Here is a 23,384-nt window from a genome sequence, read left to right as displayed (position 1 = left end):
TTTGCCGTGCCATTTACCTGTTGATGGGTTTTACATGAACCACTTATGCTATTTCCGGCCAAAACATGTACATACAAGTAATCTTTTTTTCTGTTTTTTCTACAGATGAGTGTGGTATTGTTGCTCAGATTTCTGAGCCACTGGCTGACGCAGACATATCTGCTTATTACATCAGTACCTTCAACTTTGACCATGCCTTGGTGAGCTTGTAATGCCTATATCCATATTTTTAGTCTTTCTACCAGGTTGCTTTGCTTCATTACCGTCTCTGCCCTGAAGAAACTGCAGTCTGTATCCAGGACCATCTTATTTAACGGTGTGACTGAAGTGGCCTAATGTGGTCCCACAGAATGCTCGGAATGTCCCCTTATTTCCAGACTCTTGGTCATGCTACAAAATGTCAGCAACCTTTTTCATTCTCCATACAAATTGTGTTCTTCACCTCTGGCTGTGGATAGCTCCATTTCCTTCCTCTCTCTCGCCCTTTGTTTCTCCTCTCCTTCTTTTGCACGCAATTTTGCTTTCTTGCACACACTCTTGCATGCACTCTCTTGCATGCATGCGCACTGTGTCTCGCATGTAGTCTCACACGCACTGTGCCTCTTACTGTCGGTCTCTGGTGCACACTCTCTTTTGCTCTGGCTCCCTCTTGTACACACTCTGGCTCTTTCTCTCTGCATCCCTCTTGTACGCACTGTCTCTCATGACTGTACTCTCTCTTGTATGCACTCTTTCGCTCTTGCACTCAGTTTCTTTTATGCGCTTTTTGTCTATTGCTTTTGCACTCTGCCTATTTTCTTTGCACTCTAGCTCTGTATCCCTTGTAGGCACTCTCTCTCTTTCATACGTACGAGCTCTGTCTCTTTTGTGCGTACTCTGACTCGCTCCCACTCATGCATACACTCCAATATTTATTTTACCATGCCATTTTGGGAGCAGGAGGAGTAAGGCTGTCTGTGCGTCCTCTAGCCTCTTATGAGAGGTTAACATAAATTAGAGAGGGGAAAGAAGTGTCATTTTGGAAAAGATGGACGAGTGGACCAAAAGCTCTGCTTGACGTCAGTGCAGTTAAAGTGAAAGGTCACACACTTTTTGAGATCTTCCACGTCGCCAAACAAGGGAGAACTTTTGGGATTGTGATATCGTATGACTTCAAAGTGTTTTATGTGTTATGAACTTGGGGATAGCAAGAGTTGTTGTTTAGTGCAAAGGTATAGGTATGGCCAGCGGAAAAAGGGACATGTGTTACACTTGTACACCTCAGTGCTACTTTTACGATGCTCATTTGTTGTTTCTGGCCAGTTTGTAGGTGACGCTACAGAAGTATAAAGATGTATTTCGAGTCATTTCAGAGACCGATTTATCACAATACTCACATTAGATGTGGGAATTCAAACAAGTAAATTGGAGGGTACACGATCTGGGACAGATCCAGGCCGATAACAGTATGGTAAATACGTAAGGATAACATTGGAGCCAATAGATGCTTTTGAAGGAAATAATAGATGGAAAATAAACAGACTAGATGGTCTTGGCAACCTTCTTCATCAAATTATTTTTCTTTGTGCATGGTTCACAGACTCTGAAATTAATTGGGCCATCCACAGGCATGCCTTTTTTGACTGTCTTGGTCATCTGTGCTCACGAGACCCTCTTTAGCTGACCGTTCAGTGTACTTTTACCCTGAGGACTTTATTAAGCCGGGAAATGACAAATTTCAAAACAGTTTGAACCAGTGCATGCTGTTGGGTACGGATTAATCCTTCAGTAAAAACATACAGAAATGAATGCATGTTCAGCTTGTCGTTACATAACATGTTTTGATATGCTATAGCTCCCTTCATCAAGTGCTCTTGAATCAAAATAAACATTTGTAAACCACAAGTGAATTAACCACTAACAATGCAACACTATGTTCTCAGCAGTGTGCCGGTGAAGCCACCGATGCACGTCTACTGGGCCGCTGACTCTCGCCAGGTGTATCTTTCTCTGGCAGGCTTTCGGGCATCAGTTTCCCTGCTGGAACGTGGGGCGCTTGAACTGATTTCTCTCCTTGTTTTCTTATGCTTAACTCCTGGACTGGATGGGTTGTTTCTTTAAAAAATAAATACTTGAGACACTGCAAGTATCTGAGGCTTAAGGTAAGGGTTGAGAAATAGGTGGTCTGCATAGAAGCATGCAGGATGGAGCAGGAATGTCTGCCCTCATATGCCGCTGCCCCCAGTTTGAGGGCTGGTGCTGGATTTCTACCTTTACTGTACTGACCTTGTCACAAATGTTTGTGTCGGGTGCCTTGCTGATAACTGGTGGAACATAGCTGCTTTTGCTGCCTTTGTGTTGTAGTGGTTGACTTTCCTCACTTGTGGTAGAACATCTTTGTTGGAAAAAATGGAGTTACAATTTTCTAAAAAGTTCTAAAGTATCAAGGGGATCAACTGAAAATGCACGAGTCAACCTTTTTTAACTTTATCAGAATGGTTGTCATTAATAAGGCCTAAAGACAACAAACTACAATATAGACGTGTTGGGCTGGGTCAACACAAAGTGTCTAGGAGGCATCGATGAGCAATAATTGCTCACATAAGACTGACAGTGGCTCCCTCCAACGATGCTCTTCCACTCTCCGCCCTCCTCTATGCTTTCGGGGGTTGCCCCCCCCCATGCTCCTCCTGCACACCTCTCGTCCGTCTTTGCAGTCTCCAAGGCAGACCCCTAACTCAACATCTCCCATAACGACCCGCCCATACACTCCTCTCTCCTCCCATGGCACTTTTTTCCCATCTGCCCCATTTACCCCCTGCTGTCTGCATTCTACTCGGGTGAAGGGCATTGCACTAATTGTGCATCTGTCTTTTTCCCTGGGGGTGTTATGAATGTCCAAGTCAACTCCGCCCCAACCCCCGAGCGTTCTACTGACCTCAGTCGGTCTAGGAGTCTGAACTGGGGAAATTGTGGTCTTCCACAGTGTTACCTAACAAAAAGGTCTCAACAGTTCTACTTCCAGGATGTAACATAACATAGCAGGTGTATTTATAGAGCGCAGGTTCACCCCAGTGGGGCATCTTTGCTCTGATTACAGATGTTTGTTATATAATTTAAAGATACTCCTGGAGAGCCTGGTTCTTTTTGAACTCCATATCCAGGTTATAGTGCCCAGTTTGCTCCTTGAAGAAACTCTGACCAGCAGGTATTTCTGCTCCCTTGTTTTGGCTAAGTTTTTGACATAGGGCCTCATTACACGGTAGGCAGTAAGGGTTTACCGGTACCAGTATTTTACCGGTAAATCCTTACCGCCTTACTACAAGGTCCCTTTGCAGTTGGGGAATTTAACGCCTGCTTTTTGCAGGCGTTAAAAACCAACCCACAAAGGGACCAGTGGAGCTAATTACGGTACCGCAATTTGCGGTACCGTAATTGGCGCCTTCCTCATTCCCATAGAGCCCTATGGGGCAAAAATGGGAATGGGGAAGGGCAATGGTGGAAGGGGGAATTACCGCCCCGCCAACCTTGGAATGGGGCGGTAATTCCCCTTGCCACCAAGGCGGTGCCGGTATTTTACCGGCATGAACCATGGCGCTAATAGCGCCATGGTTCTCCGCCTACCGTGTAATGAGGCCCATAGTCTTAACCTGCAGCCATGGTTCTCAATATACGGTCAGCACAATTAGCTGCTACCACAGTGCTACCAGCAAGTATTTCTTCCTCCTTGCATGGGGACTTTGTCAGGCTGTGTTATTGTTACCCTCTAGCCACAGGTCACCCTCCTTCGCCACGTCTCAGTGAAGCTTTTAGGATCTCTTACTATGGTCCTTCACAGTTTCTGAAACATAAACCTTACAGGTTGGTGGATCTTTCAAGCTGGCCTCTCCCACCATGGGAGATGGAGAGACACACACACACACCCAGCATGCTCATGGCGTGTTCTTTCAATCTGGTTTCTCTGGATTGCCGTGAGACTTTTCCTTTAGACTGTTCAGCCTAGTGCCTAAGACCTAGACCTCTGCAGGCTTGTTGAATGTTTCTTTGGTCTGTTCTCAGGCCTTTTCTATGAGGGCTACAGACCTGCAAAAGGCACTCCTGCGGCCTGATTACTTATTTGGCAGTCCTCTGGGGTTGCATTCTTGTTCCCACGCTCCTGCTCTCTAGAATGTACTCCTCATTCTTAACTTCTAACTTAATCTGTGTCTTGGTTAATGCCGCTAACTGCTCAAGTCTGAGCCCTGTTTTCGTGCTCTTGATTGGCTGGAGTATTCAGTAGTGTCTGGTTATTACCCAGACTTCCTTTTCCTTAAGGATGTGATTGGTCATGTGATTTTAAAGGTTTGTAATTAAACCAAAAAAAAAAAATTGGTTATTTCTTCTTGTGGCAAGTTTCATTTGAGGTATTTTCCTTTTGATATTAATCGGGGCTCAAGTGGAAGGTACACGCAGGTGGACGGAGTCCCCCCACTTTTTTCATAGGGTGGACTCAGTCGTTCTCAACCCCCCCCCCCCACCTCCCAGTCAAAAATCAGAAACATTGTTTTTGAATGTATGAATTTACACCAATCTCGGGGCTCGAACCACAGTCTTGACGTTTGCAGGGTGGACAATTCACCACTGCCATATATAACCTGATGAAAAATAAACTACTAAAGGAGATGTCCCATTTCAGTGGTGCATGTTCAAGGGAACACATTGGTATCGGTTCTTGGAGTTTAAAACATGCTCACCTTTAAACGTTTCCAAAAACACTATTCGAAGAAAATAGCCTCTCTTGGTTTTGTGTGTTGATTTTATGAAAGGCAAATGCCAATCGTCCTGTGCAATATGGGTGGTTATGCAAAGCCAATTCAATAAATTGTGCATCTTTCACCTTGATATGCTAATTTCTGTTGATGTCGCATCCAATTACGTTTGTTAATGAGTTCCCCCCACTTCTTTTTTTAGGACTTGAACCCTGAGTGGGCGTGCTGCCTTACAGCTCGTCCGTTTGTAATGTATGTTAATGTAGCATTGCACTGAGAAGGATGAGGGGAGCACTGTAGTCTGGTTGAAGATACGTGACTGTGCAGGTCTGCAGCACGTGCTTGGCCTTTTAATAAGCTCCTCTCCGGGTCTCTGCAATAAAGCAGTGTGGTGAGTAGATCTACCAGCATGATGCTGGCGAATAGCAAGAGAAGAGTTTCACTTCATAAACTTCATAAACTTGAAGCTCCCGTGCTTGTTTCTTTTGGGAACTGGTCTATAGGTTTACAACTTCCCTAAGGGGCATTCCAGGCTTTCCAGGCTTTGTATCTGTGAATTGACAATAAATGACTGGCGCCAAGATTGGGCGCCGGTTACTTTTCTTACCATTCTAGTGGGACTGTGTGAAGCAGTGGAGGGGCTGTGGAGTTTCCCTAGGGACTAATGCAACGTAATCATAAATATTGATGTCTTCAGAGGAATTACTATTGTCACTTTGTTCCCCAGATGATGTGGTGGGAGCATATGCCGCCCTGATTCATGCTCTAGTTTCAGTCTGTGGAATAAGCTGCCTCTCCCATCCATAGGCATTTCAGCTACCTAGGAGTGGCATTGGAATTTTCTGAACTTGGCGTTAGTTTGGTGTGCCAGTTTCATTTAACTCTCCCTAAGTACTTGTCGCTTAATGTTCGACTTGCTGTTTCACTGTTACTCACAGCCATACAAGTCAGTATTGTTTGATCATCAATCTTTATTAGATTCGGATTGCTCAATTAACAATTAAAACCACAAAACACAGAAATGTAATAACACCTAAAGTTAAATAAATGACACACTATTCAGAGCAATGTCCTGCCTTAAAAGAGCTCTCAATACAAATAAACTGCACAGAAAAGGGGTGTTGTTACAGTGCATTATTAAAGAGTGCATCACGATCAAACCTAATATTATACTCCCTAAATAAAATGGTTTAAAAGTGTCCTGCCCAAATCAGAGTAAAATGTGCAAAACAGTAAAAAATGACTCCAGTTCTCAACTGCTCCTGCATTACAATGGCATTTTCGATCACAGGCTTGTCCCACACTCTTCTGTCTTTAAAAGGAGGCAAGTTCAATGTGGCCATTGGCTCCGATCTCCTTAGTTCGGCTACATATTTCGCCACCAAAAGCGTGATGATGCATAGACCAGCATAAAGGTCAAGCGAGGAGAGTGTTCCCACTATTGTCAGACTAATCTGTGTATGGCATTCCCCGTCCCGATACCAAACATAATATTGGATGCAGGGGATCCCTCAATTTCCTCCATCCCCTCCAAGTTTGGATTTTCCCAGTGACTCTGGCAAACTTTTGGGGGTACTCTAGGTAAGACCTACTCATTTGTTTAAAATTATATTTTGAATCCTCTCCAAGAAGGAGCAATTAGAATCGCCCCAGATCTCAATCCCATGTAGCAACATCGTGCAAAGCTTGTTCTTAAACGCCAAAACATCTGTGAAGCATACACCGCCATACATATGGTAAAATCTTAGAAGCCCTCCTAAGCTTGCTGCAGCCTTCATGGCAGTTGCCTTTACATGTCTTGACCAATTCTCATTTTTGGTCAAAAGTAAACCTAGGTAGTAGTTTAAAAAAAATATATATATATTTATTCAATATTTCATCACTTCATCTATCCATATACAGTTACATACCGTAAGGTCTCCAGTACATAAACCTATCTAATGTTCCCTCTCCCGCCCTCCCCATTAACAACATTGTCTTAACCACCTGACCCACCTCGCTGTCAATATGAATGCCATTTCACAATATTCTTCCAACTTGCAGTGTAGTGTACCCCCAGAGATGACCGGTCCCAGCTGATGCAGTTTCTGGTGGCGTAAACATCCTTTGTGTAAGGGCATTCCACAAGTTGCCATTTTCTCCCACCTCCTCCAGGCCTTGGCATACCGCCCGGTGCCAGACTACACTTTCCATCATAGACCATATCTGCAAGTCTCCCTACCACCATCTATTCGAGGGGACTCTGCTGATTTCCAAGACATTGCAATTCTTCTCTTAGCCAGCACATATGTAAGGTCTGTCATTTCGACAATGTGCGCGTTGCATCATTTCTTAGCATACATTCCCAGTAAACCTCCCCAGAGACGAGATATCAAGGTTTATTCCTCCCATGGATACCCTTTGTGATTTCTGCCCAGTACGACTGGAATTTCCTGCACGACCAAAACATGTGGACCAAACCAACATTTGCCTCCATGCATCTGGGACAGTATTGCCTTTCTGCACCATTGAAATGAGTTCCTCAGTCGGTCAGGTTATCCCTGTTAGTCACAAGAGTTTTTCCTCGGGCATTCCCAACAACTCTTTTAGGATATAACCGTACTCTGGACCATTCAGCGTCTCAGAAGGGCCTCCCAAGGTCAGTCTCCCATTTAGCCCGTATTACAAAGTCTGGGGAGCTGAAACCACACAGAAGCAATTCATACAGTCTGGACACAACATGGCTGCCTTCTGTCATGTCATACATTGCCTCTTCGTGGACATAACCCACCATACCTTCACGGAGATCAGGCCATCCATCGGCTAGTGTGCGCTTTATGTTGAGATACACCAGAAATTGCCCCCTACGTAAGTTCAATTGTTCAACAAGTAACACAAACTCTGCTAACCCTCCCTCCTGAAACAGGTGTCCTACAGTAACAATGCCACAACCCTCACCATTTTTGCGAACATTCGATACATACTGCAGCCTGTCTGCCATCATGGCAGTGAGAGGGATCTGCTGAGAAAATGGGTCCGCCTCGCCGAGTATTTTACAAGCCTTACCCCAAGGTGAGGGAATTGTTCGTACGAACATCCCGCACCCACCTTTCTTTCATGTAATAGCTTTTCAAGATGGGCTGTAAGTGTGTAGTGTCTAATGTTAGGTCGTCTGCTAGCCAGCCCACCATGAAGAGCAGTTGTCCAGCCAAAAAATAAAATTCAAAGTGTGGCACTTTAATTCTTCCAGCTTCGTAAGCCCTTTGAAGTGTACCTAGAGAAATCGTATGTCTACCTCCCTTCCACAAGAATCCCCTAAGCAATGTGTCCAAGTTTCAGATGAACTGTCTGCATATATTAAATGGCACATTTAAGAAAACGTATAAGAACCGAGGGAGGACTATAATTTTTAAAAGCGCAGCTCTGCCCATTGCGGACAAGGGAAACCTGCCCCAGAACTCCATTGACTTTGTTAGTCTATCCAATGCCCCAATGGTACGTTCATGTTCCGTTTTGACATAATGTAATACGTCCGTACTCGAGTATCTAGGTGTCTCTGGACCATTTCAATTGTAGGGTAGGAAGCTGCCCTGCAGTTTTACCCCTACGCCCTGCCAGAGGAAATAAACACGACTTCTCATGACTGATGGTAATGCCGAAAGTTCTGCAAAGCATTCTAGCTTGTATTGTAGGTTCTCCTCCGGTATCTGCACATACAGCAGCATGTCATCCATACGTGGAGACTGCATGCGTAATGCCATCTATCCTTATTCCTGCTCCTGCTTATTACTTTCTGAAGGAACGCTGCTATTGGTTCCACTGCAATAATTGAGAGCATTGGGGACAATGGGCAGCCTTGTCTGGAGCCCTTGTCCAGTTCCCAACTTTGATATGTGGCGCAGTGTATACCAGCTTCACCCTCCTCAAATATATATGACCAATGCCAAATCGCTGGAGGGTGGGGTATATAGCCAATCCCACCTAAACGAATCAAACCATTTTACAGCATTAATGATGCTACAGCATAGTGTTAACTTTTATAATTGGTGCAGTCTATTTTTTGGTGTAGGCGCCACAGGTTCCAGGAGGTATTCCTTCCTGGGACGTATCTCGTCTGATCTCGATGTATCGGGCCTCCGAGCACACCCTTCAGTCTTTTTGCCGGGAGTGCAGTATGGATTTTGCTGTAAAGATTTATCATAGACCAGGGTCTATAGGAGCCGCACTCAACCTAGGGTTTATTTGGTTTTAGTTTTGGTATGATTACTGATTCTCTGTGGCTCAAAGGAAGCACTCCAGTCTCGTAGGACTGCAGCAACATCTGTAGAATCTCAGGGGCAAGTCTATACGAAAATTATAGAGTTCACTCGAGAGGCCGTTCAGTGCTTGTACCTCTTCTACTGTAATCTGGGCATCTAGTTCAGCAGCAGCGTCTTTTCTTAAACTGGGCAATTTTATCAAGGACAGTGCTTCTACGAGCTCAGAGTTCCGAATGGGGGCCTTGGCAGAATACAGGGAGCTATAATATCTGAAGGTGTCATTGATTTTTCCCTGCGTCCTCCGGATGATCCTACGTTCATCCTCTATGGAACAGATGATTTCCTGTTTGGTCTTACTCCGGCAGAGCCAAACTAGCAGCTTGCCCGGTATATCAGTGTATTTGGCATAGTTAAACCTACCTAGTCTCTCCCTTCATGCAATGCACTTCTGCTTTAGCACTAAGTCTTGTGGCGTGACTTTCACCATAGTGTGTTCCTGTTCCGCTATCTCCAGCTACTTCTCTGCCCTGTCCAGCTTGCACATTATATCTTTCTGTATACCTCCCATTTAACTCAAAGCCTCACCTCTGATTACAATTTTAAAGGCCTCCCAAAGCGTGCTGGCGGCCGGTTGGCTGCCAGTAATGGACTCAAAATACAACCCGATCTCCTCCCTGATATGCTCTCTAAAGGGCTCATCTTGTAACGCCTCGCATCTTAATTTCCACATCGGAATCGGTGGTCTCCGAGGTGCATTTTCCCACGTGAGTTGGAGAGGGGAATGATCAGAGAGCATACAAGCCCTGTAAGAGGCCTCAACAAACTCCCCCACCATGTCAATCCCTGCAAACGCAATCAAGCCGGGTATGTACAGCACGGGGGACGGAATAATTAGTAGCCTCAGGCTTTCCCATGTAGTGCGCACCACACATCTGTCAACTTGAAGGAACTCAAAGGGTTTTCAATGCCTTTGCAGGCGGGGCCTTCTTTGATTACTTGTCTGACTGCTCTAGGGTGTGGTCCAAGGCACAGTTAAAATCTCTGCCACGTATCCAGGTACTTCCTTTATATGGGCCCAGCCTGGAGAGAAAAAAGGAAGTGGCGTTGTGGTTGGGGTGCATATGTGTTAATTATACACAATTCCTGGGCCTCAATTAGAGCATGTACAAGCACCATTCTGTCTTCCTCATCGGTTTTACTTTGCGAGACTTTCAAAGGGACTGTCGGGTCAATCCATATTAAGACTCCCCTGGAGTAAGCGGAGTATGTGGAGCCAATAGTATACCCACCCCAGTTCTTGGCCAGTGTGTTTCGTCTGTCAGGCATGAGGTGTCGCTCTTGCAATATCTCTACTCCAACCTTTTATCTGCTCAAGTTTGTCTACACTTTATTCCTTTTTATGAAACCATTGAGGCGTCTGACCTTCCAGGTCAGCACTCTTATACCACTCACCATGTCACCCAGGAATTAAGGGCCCAACTGAAACCTGCGGCGCGTTTCCAACCATAAATGTATTCCCACTTAATGCAACTGGCAGTAACAATAGCAGAGGGCATGTCGGGCAATTCTAAAGGCAAAACAAACGTTCAAACTCCCGTCCACCCTAACTCAACCCCAATACAACTGGCCAGCAACACAAAGCATGCTCAGGCACGTCCACTTCTTGCGCAGACTCACAGCAGCCACAAGGCCGCCCCACATGCACACAGTGGTTGGATACCTACAAACTTGTATCCCTAAATATAGTCACAAAAGAAAGGGTGTTTCCTGCAGTCTGCCTTCTTGGGAGGGCACGTAGAGGGGTGATACGAGTTCTGTCAATGTGTGCATCCTGCTTCAAGCATATGTTATTGTTTACTTGGATGGCCTGGATGTTGGTCGTGTTGTCCACCTGTGCCTCGATTTTTGCTGTTTTGTCCGCTAAGGCACAGACATCTTGCCGCAGCAGACCAGCGTCTATGATGTCGGCATCTATTTGGGATTCAAGGCAATTCTGCAGGGCCGTAATGGCAGACAAAACCTGGTGGCCGCCACCGCCCTGTGGCTCATTTGCCTTGGGTGCACTTGTAGGCTTGTGACCAGCCTGCAGAGTCAATTCCTGCTTCTTGCTGTTGGCAAAGGCATCCATCGTGGTTTGTTTGGCCTTACCGTGTCCAGACTGGCCAGGCATGTATTCCGCAATTCGACTCAGCCAGCGGAGCAGTGTCCTCGCCCGCCAATATGGCTACCCTACAGGGGGATAGGCGTTGCCCACCAGTTTCAATGTGTGCTACAGGTTTTCTAGACTGCGGCGACAAGGAGGCACTAAGGATTTTGCTGCTAGTGGGCTATCCACGTCTAACCGCACGCTTGAGTCTCTGTGTGTTTTCTAGGATAAAAAGAGTTGAGCAAGGGGGGGGTTTCCTCTTTTTTGAAAAGGGGGCTGTTGTGGGTGAGGAAGGCAATATGAAAAATAGCAGGTTCCACAACCAGCTACCCTACTACCACAAACTCAAGGCGGTATAGCGATATACACTGCTACAAACACACATTGGCTGCTAATAATTATTGATGCAGCTGGGGCGTGGCTAGGCGGCCATGCTGTAGGAGGCACGATTGTAGAGCTCCGCTGAGATCCTGCAGAGATTCTAACCACACGGGCACAAAACGACTGGTAAAGAGCCCAGACTAACAGATACAGATGTTGGAACAGTAGCAGAGCACTCGCTGATTCTCCCGAGGAAAAACGGAGTAAGGATCGCAGAGAAAAAAGCAAAAGAAGGCGCCGCCCGTGAAAAACAAAATGGCGGGTGCGAGGACCTGAGCAGCCGAGAAAGAACGTCGGAGCTCCGCAACCCAAAAGGGAAAAGTCCACAGGTGCTGCACGACCGACCAGGGAGGGAAACCACGCCCATAACAGCGGGGGCCCTCCGGAGAGGTGGTGGAGCCGAACCGGGGCGACCCAGGAGGCGGAACAAGGAGCGCGGACAAGGACATCGCGGGAAGACGAGGCCGAGGAAGCCCAGTGGGGAGAAAGGCCACCTGAGCCCCGATCCGACACGGGAGCGCAGCGCACCGGCCGCGACCGCCTCTCTGAAACCACAACAAGTGTCACACGAGTCGCAGCGCAGCAGGGACGAATACAACTGCAGCGGATAAATAAGGACTCCATAGCGCCAGAGACCCGCTACAAATAGGAGGCGCGCACTGTGCGGATCACAAGGTGAGGCGTTAACTTGGAGAAGGAAGAAAGTGCATTGGGAGACACTAACGGCAAAGCCCACGGCCGGAGACCTGGGAAATAAGCCCGGGACACCTATCAACTAACGGCGGACCGGACCTGGATCCATCGACCACTAGGCAGCATTCAATTGGACCCCAAAGAGAATGTCGAACCGGAAAACGGAAAGTAAATCAAAACAAACCAGCATAGAAACCTTCACCGAAACACCCGGGAATATGCAATCTGTTCAGCCCGACGCAGCAATGGCCTCTTCAAGCACAATACAATGGCTGGGAGACACGAATGACAGACCGATCCTAGAAGCCATAGCGGCCCTGCAAATATCCCTCGAGGCCAAAATGGACACAGCAATAGGCGTCCTTAAGGCGTCTTTAGAAAACAAACTCGACACCGTCATGGTAGACGTAGGCCTTCTCCGCCAGGACGCCAGAAATCTGACGGATAGGGTAACGACAACAGAACAGCAAGTGCAACAAAACACCACGGACGTTGCAGTCACACAAACACAAATGTCGGAAGTAATACAGAAGATCAAGATCCTCGAACAAGGGGCAGAAGATGCGGAAGGAAGGGCACGCAGGAATAATATCCGTATACTCGGACTTCCGGAGGGCGAAGAGGGTAGAGACCCCACAGAATATGTTGAGACTATGCTACTCCAAGAGATCAGTGCCGGAACACTATCCCAGGGCTTCACGGTGGAGAGGGCACACAGGGCATTGACCAAAAGACTGCAACCCGGTGCCCCTCCAAGAGCGATGATTGCCAGGATTATGAACTCCAAGGACAGAGAGAAAATATTATCGTTCTCAAGAGAGGGGGGAGTGATTGAGAAGGGCTCCTCCAAGATTACAATCTACCCAGACTATACAGCGATGGTTCAAAAGCAAAGGGCAAAATTTGGCCCAACTAAAGAGCGCCTCAGGACAGCTCGAGTAAGATGCATGCTCCTATACCCAGCTAAACTTAAAGTAATACACCAAGGGAAATCACGTTTCTTCGACTCGACCGAAGAGGCCCACACATGGATGGATCAGCAGGGCTTCCCCCAGCAAAGTCGAAGAAACCGAAATAACAACGAGAACCAGCCTCGCTGAAAACAAAAGAAGCGTTAGCCCAAAGAATACGACGTCAACATATAGAAACATGACCGAGGCAGATGCACAAGACGGAGGAGCGACTCGCCCCATTCCAGCAGAATGGCACAAGAAACCACCCCCCTGAAGAAGAAAGTTCAACAAGTTAGGATGCTAGGTTGGAAGCATCACGCTGCGGCAAGCCAGCCCCACCTCGGTGGACAGAGCGAGAGAAGCGGCGAAGCCCGAGCAGGGGTAGGGTGGCTGGGCGTTAGTTTAAAGGTTATGGTTTATGTATTGGTTAGCAGTAAGAATGGCCGACTGGCACACGGCACTATCGATTGGAGAGACCATTTCAGAGACCACAGAATGGCCCGAGTGGGTGGGGAACAAGAAGACATACAGCAACAAATCAAGGGAAGTTACCTCGGATGCAAAGGCGGGGTGGCCCTGAAGAGGAGAGGAAGACCCTGAGATCTAAAAGAAAGAAAGATGAGCAGAGCAGTGCACAAAACGAAGGCTATGGGACGACAGAGCCGAAACAAGCGTAACACACATGGACCCTGATGAGATAACAATAGCTACCTGGAATGTGCGAGGCCTCAATGCGTATGTGAAAAGGCTCAGAGCGTACGCCTGGTTAAAAAGACTGAAAGTCAAAATAACAATGCTCCAGGAGACGCTTGACACGTCCCAGAAGCAATTTAAGACCTAATCTAGAACTTGCAGAATTTCATGCAATTGACTCTCTAGCTCAGGATCCCACCATAGTGATTAAAGCCGCCGACAAAGGCGGGGGGATAGTGGTCTGGGATGCAGAATTGTACGATCAAGAAGTCTACAGACTTCTCAGCATACCAGGCCACTATCAAAAAATCACTGGTGACCCTTCTACATCTATAAAAAAGATTCTTACGTTGAGTGAAAGTGGTCTTCATGAAGGATTCTTGTCCTCTAAGGAGTACGAGTTCATTAATTTGTCTGAAGAGAGAATTCCGCTCTTTTACATTATTCCTAAAGTACACAAGGACACTCTGAAACCTCCCGGTCGTCCCATTGTTTCTGGCTGCAGTTCCATTTTAGAGCCTCTGTCTAAATATATAGACACCTTTATTAAACCACTTGCTATGGCCACTCCCACGTTTCTTTTGGACTCTAGGGATGTTATACATCTGGTTGAAGCACGCCCTTTTGATTCCTCCACACAAATTTTGGTCTCTTTGGATATTGAGGCGCTTTATACTAACATCCCCCAAGACAAAGCAGCCTCCAGTCTACGCATTATGCTAGACAGACGGCCTTTACCTCAGAGTTTATTCTTTTAGGGATGTGATCTACACAACACTTCTCCTCACAGATCTGCCCTTGTGATAGATTGTTTTTAATGAATTCTATTGCTGTTTGTCTAATATATTTGTAAACATTAAAATATTCAAATGGGATGTGATGAATGTTTGTCCCACTCCCAATTGGCAAATAATGTTAATTATTTAGTTATCTTTTTAGCCATTGTTGGTTGGTTGAATGTCACTATGTATGATGTATGGTTTGGATGCTGCACTATGAATGTTTGTTGAGATGGATGTATTTTAGTCACAGTTATTTGTTCATCTAGGCTGTTGTGTTACGTGATTTATTGATGCTCTACAAAGTAGAATGCCATTAATTGACTTGTTTAAATTTTTGTATCATGATAAATAAAATAATTTGATACTTTTGTAAATAATAGTGTTTTGCTCTCTGGACATCTCTTCAGTTTCTCGTTTTACGATAATACTCTGGTCCAGAGGATAGAGTTTTCCTGCATCTTACCGCTTTTGCATTGCCAGGAGACGCACTTGACATCAGAAAAACAAGCCAAAATGAGGAAGAAATGGGGAGGACAAGTCTATAGCACCACGTATTCGAACTATGCAAGGGGAGCGCTAATATGGATTGCGCCAGGAGTACCGTTCCAGCTAATAAAACAGTGACACTGAGGGAAGTCTTGTGCTAGTGCATGGTATGCTGGAAAATAAAGAGGTATGCTTGATCAATACCTACGCTCCGAACCACGATGCAACGGAATTCTTCAGAAACATAGCGCCCAAATTGGCCCAATATAGGGAAGCTACGCTCATCTGGGCAGGAGACTTTAATTGTACTTTGAACCCACTCATCGACAGATCAGATGACAAGCACAGAAAACCAGCTCCCCCTGCCAGGGAGCTCCAAAAAATCCTTGCACAACTGCAACTGGTGGACGTCTGGAGGCAGGTACACGGAGGCAGGAGGGGGTACACACACTATAGCGCACCCCATGGAATATTCACACAAATAGATTACCTATTTACGGGTGCCGAATCTCTAATAGAATTTACAGGCATTGACATCAAGGCACGCACACTCTCAGACCACGCCCCGATACTAGCAACATGGGCGTATACCCATAGGAGAACCCCAATACCGACATGGCGTCTACGAGCGGAGGCACTAGGGGACAGCGAACTGGAGGAACATTTGCAAGTGGCGATAGACTACTTCGAACACAACGAGGGGAGTGTGGGAAATAGTGCCACGCTCTGGGAGTGTTTAAGGTAGTTATAAGGGGGGCGGCGATTGGGAAAACAGGAGGGCTGAAAGTAGCCATTATGAGAGAACTGGACAAACTAGAAAGAGAAATTGAGGAAACCAGGGCAGAAAGTGTGGGTGAGGAACCCAGGGAACTCCTAGCGCTAAGGACAAGATGTATGGAACTCTGGGAGAAACTGGGGAAGCTAAATTACGGGAAATACTTAAGAGGCTGCACGCAGAGGGAGACAAACCGAGCAGGCTCCTAGCATGGCTCACTAAGCAAGAAAACAAAAAGACCCCATAGCAGTACTAATAGACGAAACGGGGGCAGAGGTCAGGAACCAAGAAAACATAAACACCCTATTCGCGGATTTCTACGAGAAACTTTATGCCCCTAACCCGGAAGTGGAACCGGAAGACATTCCGGATGCCCTAGCGGAGATAAGATTACTGAAACTAACGGCAGAACAAGCCCAACTATTAGATGCTCCTATTACAGTAGAAGAAATAGAGACTGTGATCTCCGAGCTCCCCTCGGGTAAATCCCCGGGCCCCGATGGACTTCCGGGGGAGTTTTATAAGACATACAAGAGCACTATCGCCCCGAAGTTGTTAGAAACATACCAGGAAGCATATGAGGAATCACAACTGCCAGACAGCATGTCGGAAACGACAATTGTACCGATCCTCAAGCCTGGGAAACCCCCCGGGGAGTGTGCGTCATATTGACCAATTTTCCTTATCAACCAAGACGTCAAGATACTCACAGCGGTCCTAGTGAACCGCCTGAAATTAGTGATACCCACACTGATCTACTCAGACCAAACGGGCTATGTCCCAGGGCGCAACACGTCGTGGAACCTCCGCAGACTACATTATGTTATGGAACAGACAAACCAGAGACAGGGCGAATGTGCGGTAGTGCCATTAGACGCCGTCAAACCATTCGATTCAGTTAGCTGGAAGTGGCTGCTGAGTGTCTTGGCCCACTTTGTATAGCAATCTAATCCATCTAAGAAACCCTTCTCCCATGCCAAAGACCCCAGGGCAAGAGTGAAAACAGGGAGACAGATCTCGAAAGCATGGAGAATATACAGGGGAACCAAGCAGGGCTGCCCTCTATCACCAATGTTATACATATTGGCCCTGAAGCCATGGGCTGTGTTTCTCAGGGCAGAATACGAGGACACAGGAATAGATATAGATGGAGTGGTACACCAGGTCTCACTGTATGCAGACGATATCCTCCTCTTTGTGGAAAATCCGCAGGTCAACCTACCCTGCCTCCTAGAGGCGGCGGAAGCCTACACTAGACTCTCAGGGATTGCCATCAATAAAGAGAAATCTGTCCTCTTCCCCCTGGCTGAATTAAAACGAGTGCCCCGGGATGAACTCCCAGACATGGGTCTGGTGTGGGCGCCGCACTCCTTCCGGTATCTAGGAATCGAAATACACCACAACACTGTAGAGTCACACGAATGCAACACACTAGCAGCCCTAGATAAAATACAAAAGGCCATGGGCTTCTGGGGGACACTCCCACTGGGGATGATGGGTAGAGCGGCCATTCTGAAAATGGTGGTACTTCCAAGATTGCTATATTACTTCACAAACATTCCGCACGCCATACCAAGAGCCGCCTTTAAGAAGCTGAACACAATAACACGGGGATTCCTGTGGGGAGGAGAGAGGTGTAAAATCGCCATGACAACCCTACAGAGAGAGTACGAGGAGGGGGGCATCAGGCTGCCCGATTTCGAAAGGTACTATTTAGCAGGGCAACTGCAATTTGTGGTTAAATGGCTGGGAGAAGACGAATCAATAGATACAACACTCTTCCAACCAACACTGAAATCCTACTATCTACGTGAAGTCCCATGGCTCGACAAATCCCTGCTCAAGACCCTACCAAACATGCTGAAGCTCGCAATGGAATTGTGGGCGAGGGGGTGTGGATACTACAGAAGATCAAGGATCCTTGTTCAGCTCAGATCCCACTAGCGGGATTAGTAGGCACAGATCCCAACACACTTGCTATATACAGATCCCAATGGGAAGCTAAGGGTGCAGCACAAATTGGAGATTTGAGGAAAGACGAGCAGTGGGCAGAATTCCAAGACATGGTGGAGGACTGCGACATACACGAAGGTCAATTCATCCTATATAACAGGATAATACTAACAACCAAGAAGAGGTGGCCAGAGTGGCCATACCAAGAGGACATGGAAGGGGAGTTGGATGCATGGTACGACATATCAGAAGGGGGACACACGACCTCCAGATTGTATGAACAAATGCTAAAAGCTAACAATTTGCAAGTGCTATGCACCAGAGAGAACTGGGAGGAGGAACTCGGGAGACCCCTTGGTGATGAGGAATGGTCCAGGGTGCTGAAATATCCAAAGAAGGTATCAAGGAACGCACGGTTCAGACAAGCACAACTATACGTCACGCATATGGCATACCTCACGCCTAAGAGAATGAACACAATGATGCCGGGCGGCCCCCGCACATGCCCCCGTTGACCGGTAGAACAAGCAGACATGATACACATGTTCTGGACCTGCCCAGTGATACGGGTCTTTTGGGCCGAAATTAGACAGAGTGGCCAGCAGTGGACTCTGAATATAAGAGAATCCTGAACTGTACTTGCTGGGTCTCTTCCCAAGAGGAGGCAGACACAGGTTGCACCTGGCTAAAATGACAGACCTACTATGCATATTAGCTAAACGGTGGATAGCAATGGCGTGGAACTCAAGGGAGGGCCCAAAAATAGATCTATGGTGGGCGGACTTTAAGAAATGGGCAATGACAGAGACAGCGGTGTGGATAAAGGCGGCACAGAAAGGAGTGGGGGAAACAGGACAGAGAATAACGGCATGGAACTCTCTGATGCAGAATTTATTTGAACAAAGAGAAGACAGTGAAGAAGAAAACCCAGGAGGGGGGGGAGGAACAGTAAAGGACAGTCATTCGATATACCACCCAGAACAGGAAGGCGTGAAATATATACTCTAAAACGGCCATAAACGAGGTAGTCCAAAAGACTTGATCCCCGACCCACTCTGAGGCGAAAACGTGAAAGGACATCTACGTCCAGTGCCATACAGCCAGTTATGTTGTTGGTTAAATGTTATATGTTTTGTTTGTTTTTTGTAATGTTATTAAAAATCAATAGAGTTTTTTAAAAATAAATATTGATGCAGCTGAACACCAGGTATATTTAAGCCTATTTTAATTTATATACATTTCACAACAAGTTTAAAATTAATAGAAAACAAGCCTGACAGATGTACTGAACAGGTTATCATACATTGCATCTTGAGGAGAGTGTAAAGAAAATACACCTCAACGGACAAACACAAAGTATTCAAAATGATAGTCGAAACAATACTTTAGTGATGTTAGTAACCAAAGTGACAACTGGAATTACTCTTTGTCAATCATTTGTCATGAGGCCTCATCGCATATTAGTGTTTCTAGGTCTTGGAAGCGACACCAGCATGGATTCTATCGTTTGTCAGTGTGTCTTCAAAACCCGTCTTCAGAACGCTAGTAAGATCAAATGTTGGGGCAAGTTCACACTTTACTTTGTGCGCAAGACTTTGTGCCATGGAGACTACAATTAAAAACAAATAATCAAACCTGGTGAAAACAATCCAACTGATAAAGTGTGCGTGAGTGGATATCACATCTAAACTAACCTTTTTGATTTCTGTAGAAAGTGTGTGGAGTCTCTCAGGATTGGTATCCTGTTAGTTTAATATGCAGAGCTTATAGCATTGCAACCTGCAAAAAACCAACATGAAGTCCTATTAATGTTTTTCCTTTTTAAATTAGGCCAACCAGTACAATGAATGTATTACATCTTTGGATCATTACCCATTTTAAATAGGTTTCACACAAGTTGTCCTGCTCAGTAAGACTCATTTCATGGGGTGCATTTATCGCATGACCAGCTAGTTATTTCCTTTGGTCAATTCGTACATGTCTGGAATTCCAGTTTGTCTACATTGAACATTTCAAAAATGTTTTTGAACCACCGTGCTCTCGTTCAGTGTGGCCATCAACCAAGATTATGTCCACATAGTGTTCCTTTTTAACAGTGGAACCGGTATTTAAATCGGCTTATTTGTCCTTTTGTGACAAGTTGTTTTACATTATTTTGGTGTGCAATTCTAGAGGCGGCAGAAGTCGGGCAGTTATGCTTTGTTTCGAGAGATATTCAATTTTTTAACCAAACTCCAACATCATTTTAATAATGTTGCATATCATTCACAGCACACATTTATGCACTGCATTGTTTAATTGAAATAAAACGCACAAATACCTGTGGAAGCAGGTGTCATGCGAAAAAGACTGTATCAATATTCGCTTTCCGGGCTACAGCTAGTGCCACGAAGGCTGACGCGCCGGCTACTGAAATACAATCACAAAGGCCGGGCATTAGAAATGCGCAAGCTTGATGGTATATTGTGTTGTACGCAGAACAATCATCACTTACTTTTTCTCTCAATATGGAGCTAGCTTCTCAGAGCCATCACTGCGTCTGTGTCTTTCACTAAAATAAGCCACATACCGTGCAGTCCTTTCTTAATTACTATTATATTAGGTCATGAGATAGACGAAATGGTAATCCTCCTTGAGCAATACCGCTCACCACTGCAGGGGCGCCATCTTAAGATGTGTCATGTCTATCCATACATTCAGTTGGTGTTATGGACTAAATATGTATGATTTATATTTAACGCTGGCCCACCCCTTGCGGTTTATCATAGATGGGCCTCATATCGCTAAGAATGAGTTCCAATATATAGTACTCACCCCAACTGTGTTGCAATGTGTCAATATCCATATTTAATTAAGTTGTGTTATTTATGTCAGCGCAATGGGAGAGCCATAACAATGGCGCCACCCCCCTGACTCAGAAGATTACAGGGTTGGCCAACAGAGAGCGCCTGTTGTCAGCAAATTTAGAGCATACTCTATTAATGTGTGGTTATATCACTTCGTGCATCTAACGTCATCCAGATGGAATCACATGACTAATGAATGATCAAGTTCCATTCAATTGAAATATTTAAACCAGAGCTTTTCTGTGTCTAGATCAAAAATCCATTTCTGTTAGTTTTTTAAAGACTAAATCTCTCCTCCCGAGGATGTGCTTTTATTTATTTTTTGGAGAACAAAGCAGTATATGTCATATGTTTGGCTTCTTTGAAATGTGCCACTAAGGGCTTGTCAGCCACTTGATTTCTGACGCAGGACCGATGTTCGCATATACGTTGTTTTATTGGTCGTTTTGTTTTCCCAATGTATAATAACCCACAGGGACATCTTACTCCATAGATCGCCCATTTAGTCAAACAGTTGGTAAAAGTTCTTAGATACCATGTTCTGCCATTTAAGTCAACTTGTTTGATGTTACTGGTTAGATGACATACTGAACAGTCACCATATTTAAAGTGGCCTGACACTGGTGGCAAAGTCCATAGGGTACTTTGTGAGGATTGTACATTTTTTTTGACCACATAAGTGTGGACTAATTTATCTTTAAGGTTCGGCATTCTTTTGACTGCAAACCTCGGAGTGTTTGGTTTAAAGTCATCAGTCTGTGTCATCTTCCAGTGTTTTAAATTCACTCTTCTGAGGTCCTTGCTAATGGGTGAAGAAGACGTGACCCAAGTTATTTACTCTTCTTGAGTTTTGTTCTGTTTGGTCAAGCATGTTTCATGGTCAATATTTCTAGCCCGTTTCATGGAACTTCTAATAGTGTGGCGGGGATAGCCGCGGTTTTTAAGTTTTATGCTAAGTTCTTTACTGTTTGATTTATAGTCAATTTCGTCTAATTCGTAAGAACTGGCCAAACAGAAGATTGTCACGTAGACTTTGTGGGTGAAAACTACTGTATGATAGTGTCGGTGGGTCTTTTGTATAGAGTGGTACCAAGTTTATTGTTGGATGATCTAGATCTAGAAATGCAATCTTTTCCTTGTACAGTCATTACAAATGTAATCAAGGGCACTTGTGAATTAAGCCAAAATTAGAAAGGTGGTCAAAAGTTCTTCATTGGGGAAGAAAAAAAGCAGAAAGCAAAAAGAGTGGGCACCACTATACGATATTCACATTTCTCAAATAATTGTTTCTATGTAGAAGTTTCGTTGCTCTGAAGATTCCTTGTTGTCAAATTATAAAAAGGAGCTGGCTGTGACGAATAAGGAGACACCCTAATTCAAAAATACACAAGAAGCCAAAGACTAAGTCGGATGCAAGGTCACACAGCCGCTCTCTTAGAAGACCCAATCAGGGTATGTAAGTTATGTAAACTCTATAAAGCTTGATAGACTCCAAAGTAAAGTTGTTTACATATTCAAAAAATAATGATGATAATGAAAGTTCAGTGGTATTTCATAAAGATTTTTATCAATCACTGGTTTTGTGAAAAAATACGTCTCTTGGTATGAGGCGTCACTAATATCTTCTTAGTGAGGAAGAAAAAAGCCAATAGCATTTTATGTCAGACCAAAACAATCTTTTGCCAATGCATTTCGGATTTACAAATCCTTCGTCAGGGCAAGTCTGTAGTTAACATGTATATTTACATAACATCCAAAAGAAAGTGTATCACAATGCACATTCACAAAAAAATATAAATAACATACCAATCATTGTAGTGGTAGAAAGATCGGTTGATACATAAAAGAAAAAATAGAAAAAGAGAAAGAATGAGCAATAAGAAGTCTGTAAGTAATGAGGTTAGCGATGACAAGAAATGCAGAACGCGTTTACCTGAGAAAATGGCAGAATGCTTGCATGGACAGTGGCTTGGAGAACCAGAACCATGTGGTGGGCAGAAAGCTGCCCGGACAAAATCGGTGCCAAGGCGCAGATAAGCTGAAATGTAAGAGAGACATTGTAAGGAACCCGGGTGGGATCCGTGTAAGCAGTACGTGTCATAACATCAGGGGAGCTTACCATGAGACCAGCGAGGAGTCGGACTGTTCCTCTCGCAGACTTCTTATTGCTCATTCTTTCTCTTTTTCTATTTTTCTACAGACTTGCCCTGACGAAGGATTTGTAAATCAGAAATGCATTGGCAAAAGATTGTTTTGGTCTGACATAAAATGCTATTGGCTTTTTTCTTCCTCACTAAGAAGATATTAGTGACGCCTCATACCAAGAGACGTATTTTTTCACAAAACCAGTGATTGATAAAAATCTTTATGAAATACCACTGAACTTTCATTATTATCATTATTTTTTGAATATGTAAACAACTTTACTTTGGAGTCTATCAAGCTTTATAGAGTTTACATAACTTACATACCCTGATTGGGTCTTCTAAGAGAGCGGCTGTGTGACCTTGCATCCGACTTGGTCTTTGGCTTCTTGCAAAAGTCCTTCATTACCATTCCACACCATAAACACATCGTCTATGTAACAATGCCATGATGTGATCTGATTAAAGAAAGGATTGGTGTCTATATATGTTGTGATATTCAAAATGATCCATGTAAAGATTAGCCAGCTCTGGGGCAAATGTTGCCCCATGCTGGTTCAGTGCAGT

The 23,384-nt window shown here is 45.1% G+C and overlaps 1 protein-coding gene across 2 annotated transcripts in view; it reads left to right on the top strand.

The window, feature by feature from the left end:
- The window catches only part of CASTOR1 (cytosolic arginine sensor for mTORC1 subunit 1), a 407,094-nt gene that overhangs the window by 337,474 nt on the left and 46,236 nt on the right, over window positions 1–23,384 (top strand). For both annotated transcript variants that reach the window (XM_069619303.1, XM_069619304.1), the window contains exon 8: window positions 106–200. In XM_069619303.1, coding sequence (XP_069475404.1) covers window positions 106–200 — 95 coding nt within the window. The remainder of the gene's footprint in view (window positions 1–105; window positions 201–23,384) is intronic.

This window comes from Ambystoma mexicanum, chromosome 10 (genome assembly GCF_040938575.1).
Source record: "Ambystoma mexicanum isolate Mex_15411 chromosome 10, UKY_AmexF1_1, whole genome shotgun sequence".
Lineage (NCBI taxonomy): Eukaryota > Metazoa > Chordata > Amphibia > Caudata > Ambystomatidae > Ambystoma > Ambystoma mexicanum.
Note: the sequence above shows the minus strand (reverse complement) of the source record. Positions and strands in the feature narration are given on the sequence as shown.